At 38.9% G+C, this 19,575-nt stretch overlaps 1 protein-coding gene across 2 annotated transcripts in view; it reads left to right on the forward strand.

Annotated features, from left to right (window-relative positions):
- The first annotated feature begins 258 nt into the window (after window positions 1-258).
- CDK13 (cyclin dependent kinase 13) overlaps window positions 259-19,575 on the forward strand; it is a 121,865-nt gene continuing 102,548 nt past the window's right edge. For both annotated transcript variants that reach the window (XM_059170559.1, XM_059170561.1), the window contains exon 1: window positions 259-1,623. In XM_059170559.1, the coding sequence (XP_059026542.1) occupies window positions 410-1,623 (1,214 nt within the window). In that variant the 5' untranslated portion in view covers window positions 259-409. The remainder of the gene's footprint in view (window positions 1,624-19,575) is intronic.

The raw sequence follows: 19,575 nt of genomic DNA on the forward strand, positions 1-19,575 counted from the left end.
GCGGGGACGAAGGTGGTACTTCCGCGTTGCGCTGCCCGAGCCAAGAGCGCGGCCGAGGCCGCTCCCCCACCCCCGGGGGCACTTGGAGGACTCCGGACTCCCCCGCAGGTCAGCGCCCGGCGCATCTGGTGTTTTCGCTGCCGAGGATAGGACGACGAGCACGATCGCGAGCTCTGTCCCCCGGATTCCTGCTTCTCTCGGGCCCGGAGGCCGCTGCATACCCGACTGTGACCTGGAACCCCGGGACCCGAGTCCTGACCCGGATTATCGTGGCGTGTCTTCTGGCCGGCCCTGGCGCTCGGTGTCCCTCCGCCGCCGCCGCAGTTCCCGTTTCCGGCGGGGGAGATGGCCAGGATCTGACCCGGGAGGAGGCCGCACCCGCGCCGCGCTCTGCGGCGGGCTCTAGGCGATGCCGAGCAGCTCGGACACGGCGCTGGGGGGAGGCGGGGGCCTGAGCTGGGCGGAGAAGAAGTTGGAGGAACGCCGCAAGCGGAGGCGATTCCTGTCCCCTCAGCAGCCGCCGCTGCTGTTGCCGCTCCTGCAGCCGCAGCTCCTGCAACCGCCGCCGCCCCCGCCGCCTCTGCTCTTCCTGGCTGCTCCCGGCACGGCCGCCGCCGCAGCCGCCGCCGCCGCGGCCTCCTCCTCTTGCTTCAGCCCGGGCCCCCCTCTGGAGGTCAAGCGGCTGGCGAGAGGCAAGAGGCGCGCAGGAGGGCGGCAGAAGCGGCGCCGCGGGCCCCGCGCCGGGCAGGAGGCGGAGAAGCGTCGGGTCTTCTCGCTGCCCCAGCCGCAGCAGGACGGCGGTGGCGGTGCTAGTAGCGGCGGGGGTGTGACCCCGCTGGTGGAATACGAGGATGTGAGCTCCCAGTCCGAGCAGGGGCTGCTGCTGGGGGGGGCCAGCGCGGCAACGGCGGCGACGGCTGCCGGGGGAACGGGGGGCAGCGGCGGGAGTCCGGCCTCCTCCTCCGGCACCCAGCGGCGCGGGGAGGGGTCGGAGCGCAGGCCCCGCCGGGACCGCCGCAGCAGCAGCGGCCGCAGCAAGGAGCGCCACCGCGAGCACCGGCGGCGGGATGGGCAGCGCGGCGGCAGCGACGCCTCCAAGTCCCGCAGCCGCCACAGCCACAGCGGCGAGGAGCGGGCCGAGGCCGCCAAGAGCGGCAGCAGCAGCAGCAGCGGCGGCCGCCGGAAAAGCGCCTCGGCCACGTCTAGCAGCAGCAGCAGCCGCAAAGATCGAGACCTGAAGGCCCACCGGAGCCGGACTAAGTCGTCCAAGGAGCCGCCTTCGGCCTACAAGGAGCCGCCCAAGGCCTACCGGGAGGACAAGAGCGAGCCCAAGGCCTACAGGCGGCGGCAGCGGTCCCTGAGCCCGCTGGGAGGCAGGGACGACAGCCCGGTGTCCCACAGGGCCTCGCAGAGCCTGAGGAGCCGCAAGTCCCCCAGCCCGGCAGGAGGTGGCAGCAGCCCGTACTCTCGGCGGCTGCCGCGCTCCCCGAGCCCCTACAGCCGCCGCCGCTCCCCCAGCTACAGCCGCCACAGCTCCTACGAGCGGGGCGGCGACGTGTCCCCCAGCCCGTACAGCAGCAGCAGCTGGCGCCGCTCCCGGAGCCCCTACAGCCCCGTGATCAGGTGAGTCCGCCCCCCGCGGCGTTCGTCCTGTGCGGCGCCGACCTGTTCTCCCGGAGGCTGGCGAAGTGGTGACTGGCCTCTTCCGAGCCGCCCCGGTCGGCCACCGGCGCTGGAAAACCCAGCTTCAGGCCGGGTGCAAGTAGGGAGAAGCGTTTTCGCGCGCCCAGGGCACCTTTTAGGGGGGTGGAGGGACAAAGCAACAGGTCCAGCGGGGCTGTTCTCGCTCTGCCGGGGAACGTGTCCAAGAAAGAGTTCCCAGAGTTTTAAATTTGTTGCATTAACATATTGACGGGATTTCTCTCAACTGCTCTTTGCATTTCCAGCATTTTCTTTGGGAAAACCTAGAGGTGGTTTAATTTGTCATAATTTTGAAAGCTCTCTGAAGAGGTTCCATCTTTGGAGATTTAGGGACGGACCCACATATTGTGGAGGAGACTCGGAACCACTTGCTGATGTCAGTTAGATGTGGATTGCATATGTTGCAGCTGATGCATAGAGCGGTGAAAAAAGCAGCTTTTCTCTAGAGTTTCTTCTTTTAATAGGTGAAAAAAGCTTATGTGGAAACTTACAGTTCTAAATTCTTAAGATAAGGAAGATGCTCATTTTGTGATATTCTTGTGTGGAATGGTTTTTTAAGTGTTAAAAGAAGAGAAAATGACAAGCTTGTGGTTTCGCTGTTGGTTTGTGATGACACCCAGTTGCTAATAACGTATAATTAATTGGTGTAACCAAGTGAATGGTCTTGTTCGCCGTTACAGTATTACACTGTTTACTATTATATTAAATTGCTATTTACATTTACTTTAAAGTTAGCTATATTTTTAAATATCACGATCATTGTTCAGAAATCTTTTTAAAAGGTATAATTTAACCTAGCGAAATTGGAGTAAATCTTTTATGTAGTTGTTATACCTTGTTATATAATTCTGTTCTTCAGGAAGAGTATGAGCATTGATCTATGCATACCTGTTCAGCAAAATTAATTAAAAATAACTTTTGAATATTTTGGAGGTTCTATTTCTTGAGCTGTCTGGAAATTCTTATAGTTTAGTGTATTATAGTTTAGAATATTAAAAAAATGACTTTTCGCTGGTTGTGTTTTTCCTATTGGTCTTAGTTTTCAGTAATGCCAAGTGGATGCAAGTACTTCTGAGTAGACATTATGTTGAATTTCAGTGCATGTACCTGTAAAATTACCGAATCTCTTTGAAGTGTCAGCCTAGTAAATATTTGTCAAGATGGGATGCAAGTAGAGATCTGGTTGTGAGTTTGTCCTTAATTGAAAGCAGCTCTACAAATCTCTTCATTCTTACAATGTTCAGTACACTTAAAATGCTAATAGATGCTTTAAGGAAAGGTCTGTCAACACTGAACTCAGTTCACCAAATTTAGCCTTTGTATCTTTATATCACTCCTTGCATTTTACTTTTAGTTAAAATATTTTAGATTTGCCAGAGGTTTGCATTTTTTTTATTGTTTGTTTGTTTGTTTTTGCAATTAACATTGTTTTTGAAAACTGATTAGGTTAAGTCTCAGGACTTTAGATAGCAATTTTGAGTGTTTGATGCAATTTTAAGAAATTGGGTTTGTGTTTATTTGAATTTTTAGTTGCTGGATGCTTCAGCAAGGTCCTGCCCTTAATAGTCGTAGGTATTTTATATATATTGTGTAGTAGTGTCATGTATGATTAGTATTATTTGTATTTAGCAAATATTTACTCAGCACATCATATGCTAGTTAATGTTTCAGGGCCTGGAATAGATTAATGAAGGAAGCTGAGGTCCTTGCCTTCATGAAGATTGCATTCTAGAGGACCATTCATTGCTGAATCTTTTCATGGTTTTTATATTTACCACTGACATTTCTAAAGGATTGGATTTGGACAAAGCTTTAGAGTATCTCGGCCAACATTCCAGACAGCTGTCCATTTGGTGTGTGCCTAAATACATCTAGACATAGAAAGACATTACTTTGAGACAGCCTCTTCCATTAGATTTGGGACTTGAGAGTTCTAAACTGGACTGCTTTGCCCCAGTATCTTAGCAAGACTCAGTTTCCTAAACTGTAACAGGGAAATACTTGTGGCGTTTTTTTTGGATGATTTCAAGGATTAAGTGAAAATTTATGTTTTGTAAAGTATAGAAATACTATAGATTATTATGGAAATGTAATGTGGTTATTATTGAATAGTTTGAATTATTAGAACCCTTCGCATTGAAACTGAAATCTCCTTCTGTATAACTTTCTATCCATTGCTTCAAGTTTAACCAGAGCAAACTCGACTGTATGCTACTACTTTTTAAAAATGTAAGACACTTGCCAGTCTTCTGAGTCTTTCCTTCTTTGGTCCAAAAACTTCATTTGTCATGAGATATGGTTTTCAGATTTTTCACATTACATCTGTTTATCAGCTGTCCTGCTTAAAATTTAGGGCCCAGAATTTACACCTAACATAGCTGATTGGAAAAGTTAAAAAATTTTAAATACAGCAAGTGTGTTATTGCTGTTTAGGAACAGTTAATTGAACTCATTTGTCCAGTTTAGTGCAAAAAGTTTTACTTTAAGAATTTAGCAATGACGGGGCGCCTGGGTGGCTCAGTGGGTTAAAGCCTCTGCCTTCAGCTCAGGTCATGATCCCAGGGTTCTGGGATCAGGCTATTTGCTCAGCGGGGAGCCTGCTTCCTCCTCTCACTCTCTGCCTGCCTCTCACCTACTTGTGATTTCTGTCTGTCAAATAAATAAATAAAATCTTAAAAAAAGAAAAAAAAAAAGAATTTAGCAATGTCTTAAGTGGCTTGTGTTATTTAATGAATAGTCTGCTGGATTTTGAGCTCTGAAGGCAGCTATCCTGTCTTAACCCACCATTGTATTCCTAGTGTTCAGCATAGTATTTGGCAGAAATCATTGCTTAATAATTGTTGAATGGGTAAATGAAGGGATGATGGAGTTTACTGAGCATATGAAATATTGTGGGCCTGGATTGTATAAGTGTTTAATAGAGACCATGTGTTATGCTATGAGAAAGAGCAGTATGATCTTTTACCAGCCCACGTGGACCTTATATATTAAAGACTTGTCAGCATAGATATTTTAAGGAGATGCATGCACATTGAAAATAGTATTCAAACCATAGTATGAAGATTTTTCTTGGTCTTATTTAGTTCCTGTCATGTGAGAGTGTAGTAGAGCTGTTTTTGAAGGGAGGGAATGGTACTGACATTTGGGTCTTACCGTGTGCCAGGCATTGATAAATACTTAACAACATACATTCACCTCCTACATTTCTATTGATAGATGGGGAAACTGAAGCTCCAAAAAATAGAAGTGATTTATTCCGAAGTCAGCTTGGATTCAAACCCTGGGCTGACTGAAGTGACATGTGCTTTTTTTTTTTTTTTTTTTTTTAAGATTTTATTTTATTCATTTTACAGAGAGAGTGAAATCATAGGTAGGCAGACAGGCAGGCAGAGAGAGAGAGAGAGGTGGGGGAAGCAGGCTCCCTGCTGAGTGGAGAACCCGTTGTGGGGCTCAATCCCAGGACCCTGAGATCCTGACCTGAGCAGAAAGCAGTCCAACCCACTGAGCCACTCAGGTGCCCCTGAAGTGACGTGATCTTGATACTAGATATTGATACTGTCATGGCATTCAAGGGAGCTGACCCCTTCAAATAGTGATCTGTTTTGCTAAAATTCATCTCCTGTTTGGGTATTTATGTATCAATTTCTTTTACATGACCGTTTTTTGCAGCATTTTCAGAATTGTAAAAAACAAATTCTTCTAGAGATTCTTTTGGCTCATTAACTTGTAGCTTTTGAGTATGAGTCTAAAAACATGTCCTTGAAGACTTTAATTATATTTAGTTATTGACAGTTTTGTTTTGTTTTGTTTTTGCAGTGGGATATCTTGATCTGAAGTCACTCTAGTCAGATCAGTTACAAACAGGACACTAAATTGTTATATATACTGTTAATTGGTTCTGTTTATGAACTTACGGAGATTCTGTGAGATTCTTTTCCACTGAGAAGCAGCAGAAGCCTCCGTTATGGAGTAGTATTAGTGACCCTGGGAGTCTAAAGATGGGTGGACCGGTAGGTGTAAGTGAGTGAAGTTACTAGTATTTACTTGTGTATGGTACGGGGTACCTCTGTCATGGTTTATTTAATGTAATTGTCCTAAAAACTGTGTTCAGAAATATACAAAATGAGGACATTTCAGAATAAGGAAAAAAGGTCCTTTTAACTCATAAAATGCTGCTGATTTGGTTTGTACTTAATAGAACTAAATCATGAGTATCCTTAGGTGAATGTTATGCTTAAAATGTTTTTTAAAAATGTCAGATATGTAGGATACTAGAATAAATGCAGAAACACTCAGAGAAGGAACAGAAATTTAGGTGAAGTCTTAAGTCTCCAAATCTGTAATCACTTATTTCATTCTCAAGATGGCCTTGTGTTTTGTTCCTTCTCTGACCAAACTTTACCCAACATTTACATCTGCACAGTCTTTATCATTTATTTGTTCTAACACTAATGTTTATCCCCGTTTCCATTTTCAGCAACTCAGTTTAGGCCTTTGTTTTTAATCAGACTACCTGTTACTGTTCTTTTCTTTGCTGTTCTTCCATTCCTTTCTTCCCAATTCATTCTTTTAAAGGAGAATTTTCTTAAGTTCTTGGTCACATTGCATCACTTCCACAGTCCAGACTTTCCAATGCGTTGTCAGGTAATGCCTTTTATGAACTGGTCCCATTCTATCAGATTTCTATTTTTAGAGGCACTTTTCTCTGTAGTTTTACTCTTGCTGTTCTTTTACCTTGAAATGCCCTTTTCCCCCTCTTCTCTGCTTCAGGCTTTGCATTCAAAACCCAGCTCCAATTCAACCATCTCGAGATCTTGCTCCATTCATGTAGAAAAAGTTCATTCTTATATTCCTATGGCACTTTGCTTTATCTTTGTTATAGAGCTTTAAAAAATTCTATATAATATTCTGATTATTTGGCTGGCTACATTTGTATTTTCTCTACTAGACTGTAAGCTCCTGGAGGACAAATTTTAGTGTGTGTTTATTAGTGTTTGAATCAGTTTAAATAGCATTTTTCTGCACAGATTAATGCAAGCCAACTTTGCACAGATTGAAGTTGTATCTCTGAATTTACTTGCTATTTCACATATACTTTAGGATAGGTGAAGTGATTGGTAAGGAGAGAATTTAAGAACCTTCTCTTTCCAGCTGCTGCTTTACTGGAATGAGTTGAGGATGCTAGGAGTCACTTCTAGTGTGAATAGAATAAATTCAGACCTAGTGTTTGTATTTGCATTCTGCTGTACTAATCAAGATAAGTGATATGTTTTCTTCGTGCAGATTTTCTGAACAAACTGTATGCCAAGCTTTATTTCCTCTCTGAAAAATTATAGCTATTTCTCAAAAATCAGTTGAAAATTAATATTCATATTTTAGATAATTTTGATCTCTTATTCTCTGCTTTTTCTATGAATAGCACTTAAATTTTTATTGTTGTTTTTGTTTTTGCTTGGCTTTGTTTTACAGGTAGATATTTGTAAACTTTAAAGTGGATGTTAGAAGCAAAAGTATGAGGCTAGAGTCAGAAGTATTACTTGTTTGTAGTGATTTTTTTTGTGCCTTGAATTTCCACACATCTAAGTTGTGAGAGAATCTAGTTTTCTTAGTATATTTTGGAAACAAAATAAATGTAAATTAGAGGATTAAAAACTACAATTTATTTTATTCATTTTTTTAGTTTTTATTTAAATTCCAGTTAGTTAACGTACACTGTAATATTGTTTCAGGTGTACAGGATAGTGATTCAACAGTTCCCTGCAACACCAGGTGCTCATCACAACAAGGGCGCTCTAATCTGCATCCCCTATTTAATCCATACCCTGACCCCCCCCCCCCACCTCTGGTAACCATGTTTGTTCTCTGTAAAGAGTCTGTTTCTTGATTGCCCCCGCTTTCTCTTTTTCTCCCTTTGCTGGCTTAAAAACTGGGATTTATAAAATGGAAATGAAAAAGGTAGTGAGAGGAACTGAAAACTGAAAGTAGTTAATGGGCTACAGTCTCCCCACTTTTCTGTTTCTGCGTTTTCACTTGCATGGGGCACTTTCAATGAGATATTTTATTGACTCTCCAAACTTATCTAACATTAAATTAATTATTTCACCTTTCTTGGAGTCATTTCTTTTTCTGATACTGCTCTGCATTATTTTTCACCTGTTCACAAAGATACTACAGGCTCGAGGTGGAAGTTTTCAGTTAGTACAGAAGAGTGAGAGATTAAAAGTTGTACTGAATCCAACCACCTGAGATGATCATCTTTGAGGTTTTAATAACATTCTTCCTAGATTTTCCTCTGCATGTATGATTTGGGACAAAAGATTTTATGTAAATCTTGGGAATTACAGGAACATATTACAATGCTACTTTATATGCCATGCTCTGTACTATGTTCTTGTTGGTGTCTGGTATTTTGTAGTATGCATGTGCTGTAACTTGTTTGGCCAAGTTCATTTTGTTAGACTCCTAGTTTTTTACTTTCAAAATTTTTGAGATGTGTATGTATCTATTGCAAATAGTTGGTGTGCACATTTGTTCCCTTATCTCCTTATATGTTGGATTTCTTGGAGGTAAAATTGTTGGGTCAAAAATGGTATACACATTTGTAATTTTGATACTGTGTCATGTTGCCCTTCAGAAGGCTTTTACCATTTTTTGTTTCCCAACAATGTGCCAGTGCTTATTTCCTCAGTATTATCATCACTTAAGAGTTGTCAGGTACGCAATTTTTCCATTTGCATTTATTTAATTAGACTGAATTTATTTTAATTTGTTTATTGAATGTTTTAATTTCTTGATTCATTTCTGTTACTAATTTATAAGAGCTTTCTGTATGTTAGAGATATTAACTGTCTTTGTGGCATAACAAGTATCTTTCATGAATTTTGTCTTTTGTTCTTTAACATTGTTTATGTAATGTTTTGGTTTCTTTTGTTTTTAAAGTTTTTTTTTTTTTTACATTTATTTACCTGAGAAGGGGAGAGATGGCACAAAGTGAGAGGAAGAAGCAGACTCCCTGCTGAGCAGGGAGCCTGATGCAGGGCTCAGTTGCAGGACCCTCAGATTATGACCTGAACCAAAAGCAGATGCTTAACTGACTGAGCCACCCAGGCACCTCAAAGTGTTTTAAGAACTGTTGACTTGGGGGGTACCTCAGTGGCTCCGTTGTTAAGCATCTGCTCAGGTCATGATGCCAGTGTCCTGGGATCAAGACCCGTAATGGGCTCCCTGCTTAGCATCAGCGGGGAGCCTGCTTCTCCCTCTCCAGCTTTCCCATACTTGTGTTCCCTCTCTTGCTATCTTTCTCTGTTGTAAGTAAATAAATCTTAAAAAAAAAAAAAAACAAAAACTGTTGACATATGTCTATGTTCATGTCTCTTAAGTTACAGTAGTTGTACAAGTTTCTGTATGTATAAAGTCATGCTCTATTTTGGGAGAGCAGCTGATCACAATTTGCTTCATGAATCAAGGTGTGGAAATGGTTGCATATGGATTGATTTAGACTATGGTTACCAGTACAGACAAAAAAGAAACAAATAAAACTAAAAAGAAGAAACACAACTTGAAAGGTTTTTCAGTGACGAGAATCCACATTTGTATTTCAAGATAATGTAGTTTAAAAAAAGAAGAAACTTGATGTAAATTCCTCCTTTTCCTCTGGCTTAATGAATATCATTTATTCAGTATAAAAGCTTTATATGTTCCACATGTTAGGAATAAATGTACATTAAATCTTGTTAAAAAAAAAAGTTAACAGTAGTTGCTCCCACACACTCAGTGCCAAAACTTTAGTAATACTTAACCTCTTCTCCTTCCCCAGTTCTTGTGAATTGCTTGTTGTGTTTGTCCTTTTGTAGTGGTCTTTATCTATTCTTACTTGGTTTGAAACCCCTTTGTTTATGTTTTTATTGTTGGATCTGATTACTTTGGGTTTTTCCCTCTTCGAGCCTCTCCTGTTTTCTGCATTCATATTAATCTTAAAATGCCATTTTGAGTCCTTCATTTTTCTGTGAAACATACTTACAGAATCAAATTCTTGAACTGGGCACTTAAGATTCCTTATCTGAGACAGACCCAAACTTCCCTTGTTTCTCAGTAAATATGCTGATCACAGTACAAACTGGACCCCTTACTATTTTCAAAACATGGAATTACAGGTTCCCTACACTTTAGTTTATGCCCTTCCCTTAACAGGCTAATCCTACTTGGCCATTCTTCCAGCCATAGTTGAGGTGTCATCTTCATTAATTTCATCCAGAAGTGATTTCTCATATTCAGCCTTGCATTAATTTGAGTTGGTTGCCTCCCCTCCGATATTGGACATGTTTCATCTGTTCATTAAATCAATTTTATTAAGGTATAATTTATCGATTTTACATATACATTTAAATGGCTTTTGACAAATAGGTGTACTTGTGTAACCACCACCATAGTCAGGATAAAAAACATTTAATTACCCCAAAAAGTTTCCTGTGGCCCCTTCGTAGTTTGTCCGCTACTCTACCTGTGGTCCTTGGCAACTGCTACTCTGCTTTCTGTCACATTAGTGTGTGTGTGTGTGTGTGTGTGTGTGTACACACAAATACATATATATATATAAAATAACAAATCTACAAATTTGTTTGTAAAAGATCAAAATAAAAATAACAAAATAAAAAATATATATATTTGTATATATAATAACAAATTTACTTTTCTTAAACTTCATATCAATAGAACTATATAGTATGTAATTTTTGGTGTGTGCTTTCCACTTAGAGTCATCAATGTTATTGCATGTTTGAGCCATTTCTTCCTTTTTATTGCTGAGTAGTATTCCATCTCCTTATACATTCCATATATATACAGTAATTTGCTTGTCATTACCTAGTTGATCAACATTTGAGTTGTTTCCAGTTTTGGGCTATTATGAACGAAGCTGCTGTGAATATAGTTCTTTTGTTTTTATTTCTCATGAATAAATTAAGAGTGGGATTGCTGTGTTGTATAGTTAGTGAATTTTTGACTTTATAAGCAGCCTGTTTTCCAAAATGGTATGATTGTGCATCCCAGTCAACAGTGTGTGACCATTCAGTAGCTTCACATCCTCACTAAGACTTTAGTTTTTGTCAGTCTTTGTTCTCAGCTGTCTGTTCTGGTGGGTGTGTAGTGGTACATCACTGTGGTTTTATTTGCGAATGCCTAATGACTAATAATGTTGAGCATCTTTCCGTATGTTTATTTGCTCTTCATATCTTTTGTGAAGTTATTTGTTTTATTGAATTTTAAGAGTTCTGTACATATTCTAGATAAGTTCTTTGTCAGATATAAATACTTTGCAGATGGTTCTTCTCATTCTGTGGTTTACCTTTCCTTCACATAATTTTGAAGAGCAGAATTTGATGAAGTCCAATGTAGCAGCTTTTTTCTTTTATGAGTCATGTATTTTTTTTGCCACCCCAAAACTTAAGCCTAACTCATGGTCACAAAGATTTCATTTTTGGTTTTATAATATGCATCTTTAATTTATCACAGTCTGTCTTCTTGTATAATATAATATGATAAGAGCATGTTTACATTTTTCTCCTTTTATGTACCATTCTTGTCATATGTCTTATTTCTGTATGTGTGTGTGTATGTATATATATATATATGACTTATGTATGTTAATTATAGACCTAAAAAATGAGAAAAATCATTTATGTCTGCTTTAATTTATTTCTTTTCAGACACTTCTCATTCCTTTATGTAGATCCAAAGTTTGATATATTTTCCTCTACTGAGAGAACTGGCTTTCAACATTTCTTATAATGTAGCTCTGCTGTTTTATTTGTCTGAAAAAGTCTCCATTTTGAAAGATATTTTTGCCGGGTATGGAATTCTACATGGACTTCTTTTTCCCTTTTTAGTTCTTTGACGTATTCTGCTTCTGGCTTTTGTAGTTTGATGAGAATTTACATAATACTTATTTTTTGCTTCAGCCGCTGGATTGTAAGTCCCATGGGATTCTTTTTTAATCTTGATGTCTCTTAAGCACTTACCACAGCATGTGATAGGAAATAGATAGCCAACAAATGTTATAAAATTGATTTGTGTAAGAAAATATCCAGCACCTTACACTTTGAAAAAAAAATCCTTCTCATATTAACAGGGTCTAATATTGGCTTATGTACAAATTTGTCATAGCTAGAGCTGGACCAATCAAAAGAATGTGCCTTTGTGCAGATCAAGTATTAAGCCTTCCCTCTACTTCTTACCATCTTTCCTTTTTCTCTCTTCAAAAACACGTATCAGGACATGGTTCAGTGAAACATGAAGACAAGCACAGTTCATGTGCTCAGTGGACTAGAACTTGTTTGCCTGAGAAAATCCGCAAAAAGTCAGTCATGACTCTTATTTTCTCAACTTTTAGTGTTTCATAAGGAACTAAAGGAAATAAGCACAAACATTTCAGTTTTATGTTATTTAATTTTTCTAGTTTTTAAAATAACATTTTTGAGATATAATTCACCTACCATGTAATTTACTCCGATTTTAACTAGTACAGTCAGTGGCCTTTAGTATATTCAGAGTTGCGCTGCCATTACCACTAATTTTAGAACATTTTAATCATCTCAAAAAGAAACTCCATGCCTGTTAGTAGTCAGTCCCCATTCTCACCTCTAGCAACCACCAATTTACTTTTTATCTCATGGATTTGCCCATTTTGGACCTTTCATATAAATAGGATCATATTATTCATGTTTTTTTTATGGCTGACTAAACTCATTTAAGCATACTGTTTTTAAGGTTCATTTATGTTGTAGCATGTGTCATCGGTTATTTTTTTTGTGGCAAAATAGTATGCCATTGTATGAATATTCCACATTTTATTTTCAGTTGATGGACATTTCAGTTGTTTTCAGTTTTTGACTATTACGAATTATATACTTCCTCGAACACTTGTGTTTAGTTTTTGCATGAGATTTTTTTTTTCATGAAATATGTTTTTATTTCTTTTGGGCATATGTCTAGGAGTGGAATTTCTGGGTCATATGGTAATTCTGTGTTTTAACATTTTAAGGAATTACCAAACTCTTTTCTTTTTTTAAAGATTTTATTCCACAGAGAGAGACAGCCAGAGAAGGAACACAGGGGGAATGGGAGAGGGAGAAGCAGGCTCCCCTCTGCGCAGGGAGACCAGTGACTCTGGGATCATGACCTGAACTGAAGGTAGACCCTTAATGACTGAGCCACCCTGGTGCTCCGCCAACCTGTTTTCCTCAGTGTCTGCATTGCTTTTATATTCCAACCAGCAATATATGAAGGTTTCAGTTTCACCATGTCCTTGACAATTGTTTCACATATCTTGACAAGTTTTTAAAATTGTATTCTGATATCTCCTTGTACTTTTGATTTGCATTTTCCTAAGTGACTGATACTGAACATCTTTTCATATGTTTATTGGCCATTTATATGTCTTTTTTGGGAAAATGTTTATTCAAATCCTTCACCTATTTTAAAAAATGGTGTGGGGGGGGTGCCTGGATGGCTCAATCATTAAGTGTCTGCCTTTGGCTCAGGTCATGATCCCAGGGTCCTGGGATTGAACCCCGCTTTGGGCTCCCTGCTCAGTGGGAAGTCTGTTTCTCTCTCTTCCACTCCCCTTGCTTGTGTTCTCTCGCTTGCTGTCTCTTTCTTTCTCTCTCTCTCTCTCTGTCAAATAAATAAAATCTTTAAAAAAAAAGTTGGGGCTTCTTGTTGAATCTCTAGAGTTCTTTATATATTTTGGGTACTAATATTCCTGTGACATTTCTTCTAGAAAGAAGAACTCTTGTATTTGGGAGAGTCCATTTTAATTTAGTTAAAAAAAAAAAATGGAGGGGGGGGAGGCTCTTCTCTAGGTATAACTTATTTGTAACCACTTAGGTCATTCTGATAGTGTAAACTTTGGGAAAGAACTTAGCTTTTGAGTCAGTGTGGACCATAAGAAGAAAAAAAGAAGGAAAGAATTTCTAGGATCTAGTGTTAACAGAACAACTAGAAGATTCTTATCTAGTGGCAGATCTTCTCTCTTGGGTTGACTGGGTAAATACCCACTATAAAGGAAAAAGCACAGACTAGAAATTATACAGATGTGGATTTAGGTACTAATTCTGGTGCTTTCATAGCAGAACACTATTAATCACTTTACTTATCCTTTTTGAGCTCTCGTCTTTTTATTTGTAAAATGGGAGAAATGATGCCAACCTAGTTTAAGAAAAAAAAAAAAAGAACAAGAAACAAATCTGGGAACAACCCAAGTACAGTGAATTGGGGAGCAGTTAAATTATGGTACAGATACATGATTTGCAAAAATTTTCCCCACTGTATCACTGTTGCCATCCATTAATGCACAGTTTTTAATCTTGATGAAGTCCAGTTTATTTTTTCTTTGTTGCTTGTGATTTGATGTCATATCTAAGAAGTCTTTGCCTAAATGAACATTACAAAGCTCTATTCTTATGTTTTCTTCAGAGAGTTTTATAGTTTTAGTTTTAGTTTAGTCATTGATCTATTTTGAGTTAATTTTTGTGTACGGTGAGAGAAAGTGGCCCAACTACGTTCTCTTGTGTGGAAAGCCATTTGTGCCAACATCATTGTTAAAAAAAATTTTCTTTCTTTATTGAATTGTATTGGCATCCTTTTTGAAAATACATTGACCATAAATGTGAGGGCTTGTTTCTGGACTGTCAGTTGTCCGTTGACTTACATGTCTATCCTATGCCAGTATCATACAGTCTTGATTTTTCTAATTTTGTGGTAGTTTTTGAAATCAGGAAGCGCAAGTCTTTCAGCTTCCTTCTTTTGCATTGCTTTGATCTTATACCCTTTCTTAGAGGAGGAGAAAGGTTTTTTGCATTTCCACATGAATTTTAGGAACAGCCTCCCAAATTGTGCAAAAAGGCAGCTTGGATTTTCATTGGAATTGGACTAAATTTGGAGATCAATTTGGGAGTATTGCTATCTTAATGTTAAGTCATCAAATACGTCAATATGAAATGTCTTTCTATTTATTTATGTTCCTTTAATATTTTCATTGGTAATTTGAAGTTTTCAGGGTACAGTCCTTGAAGTTTTTTGAGATTTATTCGTAAGTTTACATTTTAAGGCTATTGAAATGGGATTTGTTTTTGTAATTTCATTTAATTGTCTATTGCTTAGTGTATGGAACTGTAGTATATTTTTCTACATTGATCATATATCCTGCCGCCTTGCTAACTTGTTTATTAGTTCTGATAGTTTTTAGTGGATTTCTTAGGATTTTCTGTGTACAAGATTGTCCTCTGCAAATAGTTTTACGCCCCCTTCCCCCCAAGTTTGGATTCCTTTTATGTATTTTTCTTGCCTAATTGCAGTGCCTAGAATCTCAAGTACAGTGTTGATTAGAGGTGGCAAAATTAGATTTCCTTGTTCTGATCCTGATCCCATAGGGAAAGCATTTTAGTCATTTTTTCTACAACATGATGTTGGCTGTGAATTTATTATAAATGCCTACTTTTTGTTTAAAATTGTTTCCAGGGCACCTGGGTGGCTCAGTGGGTTAAAGCCTCTGCCTTCCACTCGGGTCATGATCTCAGGGTCCTGGGATCGAGTCCCGCATTGGGCTCTCTGCTCAGCGGGGAGCCTGCTTCCCCCTCTCTCTCTCTGCCTGCCTCTCTGCCTGCTTGTGATCTCTCTCTCTTTCAAATAAATAAATAAAATATTAAAAAAAATAAAAAAATAAAATTGTTTCCATCAGGGTATAATTTTTGGTATCAAAAAAAATTGTGGATGCTTTGGTTGTCCCTAATACATGAACTGGTCTAATTATTTATTTCTGTCCTAGGGTCTAGGAAAAGAGGAAGATTCCTATTTTGTAGTATGTGTAATGGGTTAGCTGTATTGAGTTCATCAATGTGCATGAAGAAATTTTTATTATGAAAAGTATATGCATTAATGTTATAGTATTTTTAAAATTAGTGCTACTTAAGTACTCATGATTTTCCAAATTTAATTTTTTTAAGGTTAAGTAATTGGTGTACTGGAGTAAGTTTTTTTATTTTTATTAAAAAAAGTGACAGGGTTGGGGCGCCTGGGTGGCTTAGTGGGTTAAAGCCTCTGCCTTCGGCTCAGGTCATGATCCCAGGGTTCTGGGATCGAGCCCCTCATCCGGCTCTCTGCTCAGCAGGGAGCCTGCTTCCCTTCCTCTCTCTCTGCCTGCCTGTCTGCCTGCTTGTGTTCTCTGTCAAATAAATAAAACCTTTAAAAAAAAAAAAGTGACAGGGTTTCTTTGTACCATACATTCTAATTTGATGTAATTTCTGGTGTTCATCTTTAAACTTTTCTGTTGGTGTTTATTTATTTTTTGATAAGTTTTGAGTATTATATTGTTTGTTGTTTGTTTTTTAAAGTAATCTCTGTGTCCAACATGGTGCTTGAACTCATGACCCCAAGATCAAGAGTTATATGCTCTATTGATTGAGCCAGCCAGGAGCCCTGTTGGTGGTTTTGGTTTTTTGTTTGTTTGTTTTTATTTTATTTATTTTTACTAGCAAAAGTGGATTTATTTGGGAATAACAGAATAGCAATCAAGGGCATAAAGGCTACAACAGAACCATTGGCAAGTTCTATTAGAGTTTATTTTTAAACTTTTCTGTATTTCTCAATTCTCTATGCTGAAATTGTTACCTTTTTTAAAATCCATGCTCTGTATTTAAAAATTATATGCAAGATGCTTGAAAATAGTACAGAAGCATACATAGCAAGATGTGAAAGCTACCCTTTATGTCCTTCTCAAATATATTACCATGTCAGTAGCTGTTGTATGTCCTTTTTCTGTGTATATGCTTATATTCAAACTTAAGTATATACACATAAACATTAAGAATGTTACCATACCATACTTTTTTTTACATGCTTTTTTTGTTTAGCAGTAGGATTTGAAGGTCTTTCCAAATGGCTACATAGAACTCCAGTATTGCATGAAATGTTTCAGGCTTTATTTAACTATCAGTTGCTGGGTACTAGTTTTTCAATTTTTCTTTATTACAGCCAATCCTTTTAAGAATATCTGTAGTAAGTTTTTGACACATATGTAAATGTTTTTGTCAGATGTGTTCTTATAGGTGAAGTTGCAAATCAGAAGCATTGACTAGATATAAAAGTCTGCAATTTTATATTCCTTCTGATAATTTATATAAGTGGCCATTCTTCGTATTTTTATGAACAATTGATGTTTTCAAAATTCCATTTTTTGCCATTCTGATGGATGGCTCCTTTTATTTTGCATTTTCTGGTTACAGTAGAGAAGGGAGCATTTACATTTCTTTACTGGCCATTTGTATTTCTTCTGTGACTATATATTTTTTAATCAAGAGAACCCTGTAGCTACTAAAAATAAGAAATAAAGATAGTTTTACAATAGAAAAACTAGTTTCACTTATTAATGGATGCAAAATGGGATAATGGATGCAAAAGGTTTGGTTGTTAATAAAAATAATAAAGTCATCTCAATGTTTATATGAAGAAACTAATTAGCTAAGGGTTATTCTGTCTTCTAAATCTTAGTTTAAATAGAATTTTATCAGTGGACCTATGCCTATTAGTTAATTAGCTGGATAGCAGTTATACAAAGCATTCTGCTTGTATTTGTGGGCAGCATTTAGGAAAGTAGTTGATATACATGTTTTTTTATTCATCAATTCAATAAATACCTTTTGTTTATTCCACACCAGACATAGTTCTGGCACTGGGGATATGGTGAACATGACAATGGTGGGAGGAGAGGGGTATATGATATGCCCATTTATCTTTCTGATGTGGGAGAGCCTCCCTAAAGGGGTGATAAATAGAGCCCTGAATGATAAGAAAGAGCAGCTATGTGATTTAAGCATCCCAGGAAGAGAAAACAGTATTGCTAAGACATCAAGTCAGGAAAGAAGCATAACTTTTTGAAGAACTAGAAAAAAGGTTAGTGTGTATAGATCGTAGTGAGTGAAGGAGGGTGTAAGAGAATAGATTTATAGTGAGTGAAGTGAGAGGTGGTTTGGGTCTTGCAGATCACAATGAGGATTTTTATTTTTATTCTGAATGTATTGAAAAGCTATTGGAGAGTTTTAGGCAAAGGTATGGCATAATCCAATTTATTTTTTAAAGTACAAAGCAATATGTCACAAGCATTATGTGATTTTAGCAAATGAGGTTATAGAGGAGGTGGGACTTCGACTTGATCCTTAAAGACAGATGAGAATCAAATAAATGGAGGGGAAGGGTGTAGTCTGATGTGGTAACACAAAAATAGTGCCTGGCTTTGAATTGGAAGATGTGGTCTGCATATTGACTCTCTTTATAGCCCTTGAACTCTAAATTTCTTAACTCTCTTCTTAGTTCCCTCATCTCCTTTCTGTATACCTTGGTTGCTATGAAGAACAAGTCAAATGAAAAATGTCATAAAAGTGTTTTTTGTGAACTGTGAGGTTTATTGTATGTTTGTTTACTCAGTAAAAGACTACCATCTGTGTGGTATGCTAAGGGCTGTCGAGTGATAAAAAAATGAATTAGACCTAGTTTCTGCGCCTCAAAGAGGATATAGTCTAATAGTGTGGTAAATATCTTAAATACAAAGTTATGAATGATTAAGATCTTAAGAAAGATGCAGATAAGGCCCAGTGGGGGTTCACAGAAAGGGAGAGCCTTCTTGGAGTTGGTGAGGCTTTGTGAATAATTAAGAACTCTTGAGCTACATTCTTGGAAGATGGATGGGACTTCGGTAGAAGATGGTGGAAAGAGGACATTCTCAGTGAGTCTGTGGGAGTAAAGACATGGTAGTATTAGGCAGAATCAGAACTTGATAGAACCAGGAAGATCATGCAGTACCTTAATATTAGGCTAAGGAAAGTGAATTCTATTCAGTAGAAATACTCTCACCAGTGTACCTGATTCTACAATTTTTTTTTTTTTAAAGATTTTATTTATTTATTTGACACAGAGAGAGATCACAAGTAGGCAGAGAGGCAAGCCAAGAGAGAGAGAGGGGGAAGCAGGCTCCCTGCTGAGCAGAGAGCCCAACTCAGGACTTGATCCCAGGACCCCTGAGATCATGACCTGAGCTGAAGGCAGAGGCTTAACCCACTGAGCCACCCAGGTGCCCCTGATTCTACAAATATTTATCTAGCATCTGCCTTTGTGCTAGGTTTGTGCTAGTTAGGGCTGTGGAGGTACAGTGATCTCAGTCTCATTGGGGAAGACAGATTATCTAATTATTATTCTAATGAGGTATGAACAAAGTAGTAGAATCATAGGACGAGGAACATCTCCAGCTCTCTGCCATAATGAGGGAAGACTTGAAAGTGATGTGGTAAGTATCCCTGTACTTAGCCAGATATAAGAGGTGAAGAGAGGAAATGTGAGAACAGCTTTCCATGCCTGACTTTGTATGTTTTGGGTTGGCTGCACAAGGTCTTTGTATGTAGTGCAAGACTTTCAAGAGCTTTGGTAGAGGGGGAACTGAAAGATTCAAGTGGTGGTAGGGAAAGGAAATTGGAAAGGATAGAGATTTGAGGTGGGAAACCTGGAGAGTGACTGTTGCACTGGGCCAGGTGAGAGATGATACAGGACCTAAAGAGAAAGAATAGCTTTGGGGACAAAGAGCCTAGAAAACTGTCGAGATGCTTAAGATATAAAATTGGCTGGACTTGGAGATCAGTTGGATGTGGAAGAAGAAAGGAAAAGGACCATGTGGGGTATAGAATGATTTCTGGATCTTTGCTATTTCAGAAATTCAGAATCTGCCATTGCCTGTGTGTAGGGTATCTATAAGAAGAAAAAGGGTGGATTTTGGATTTAATCGTTTTATCTGGACTGTGTTGAAGTTGCATGCATGTAGGATAATTGGGAGCA

Source organism: Mustela lutreola, chromosome 4, assembly GCF_030435805.1.
Source record: "Mustela lutreola isolate mMusLut2 chromosome 4, mMusLut2.pri, whole genome shotgun sequence".
Lineage (NCBI taxonomy): Eukaryota > Metazoa > Chordata > Mammalia > Carnivora > Mustelidae > Mustela > Mustela lutreola.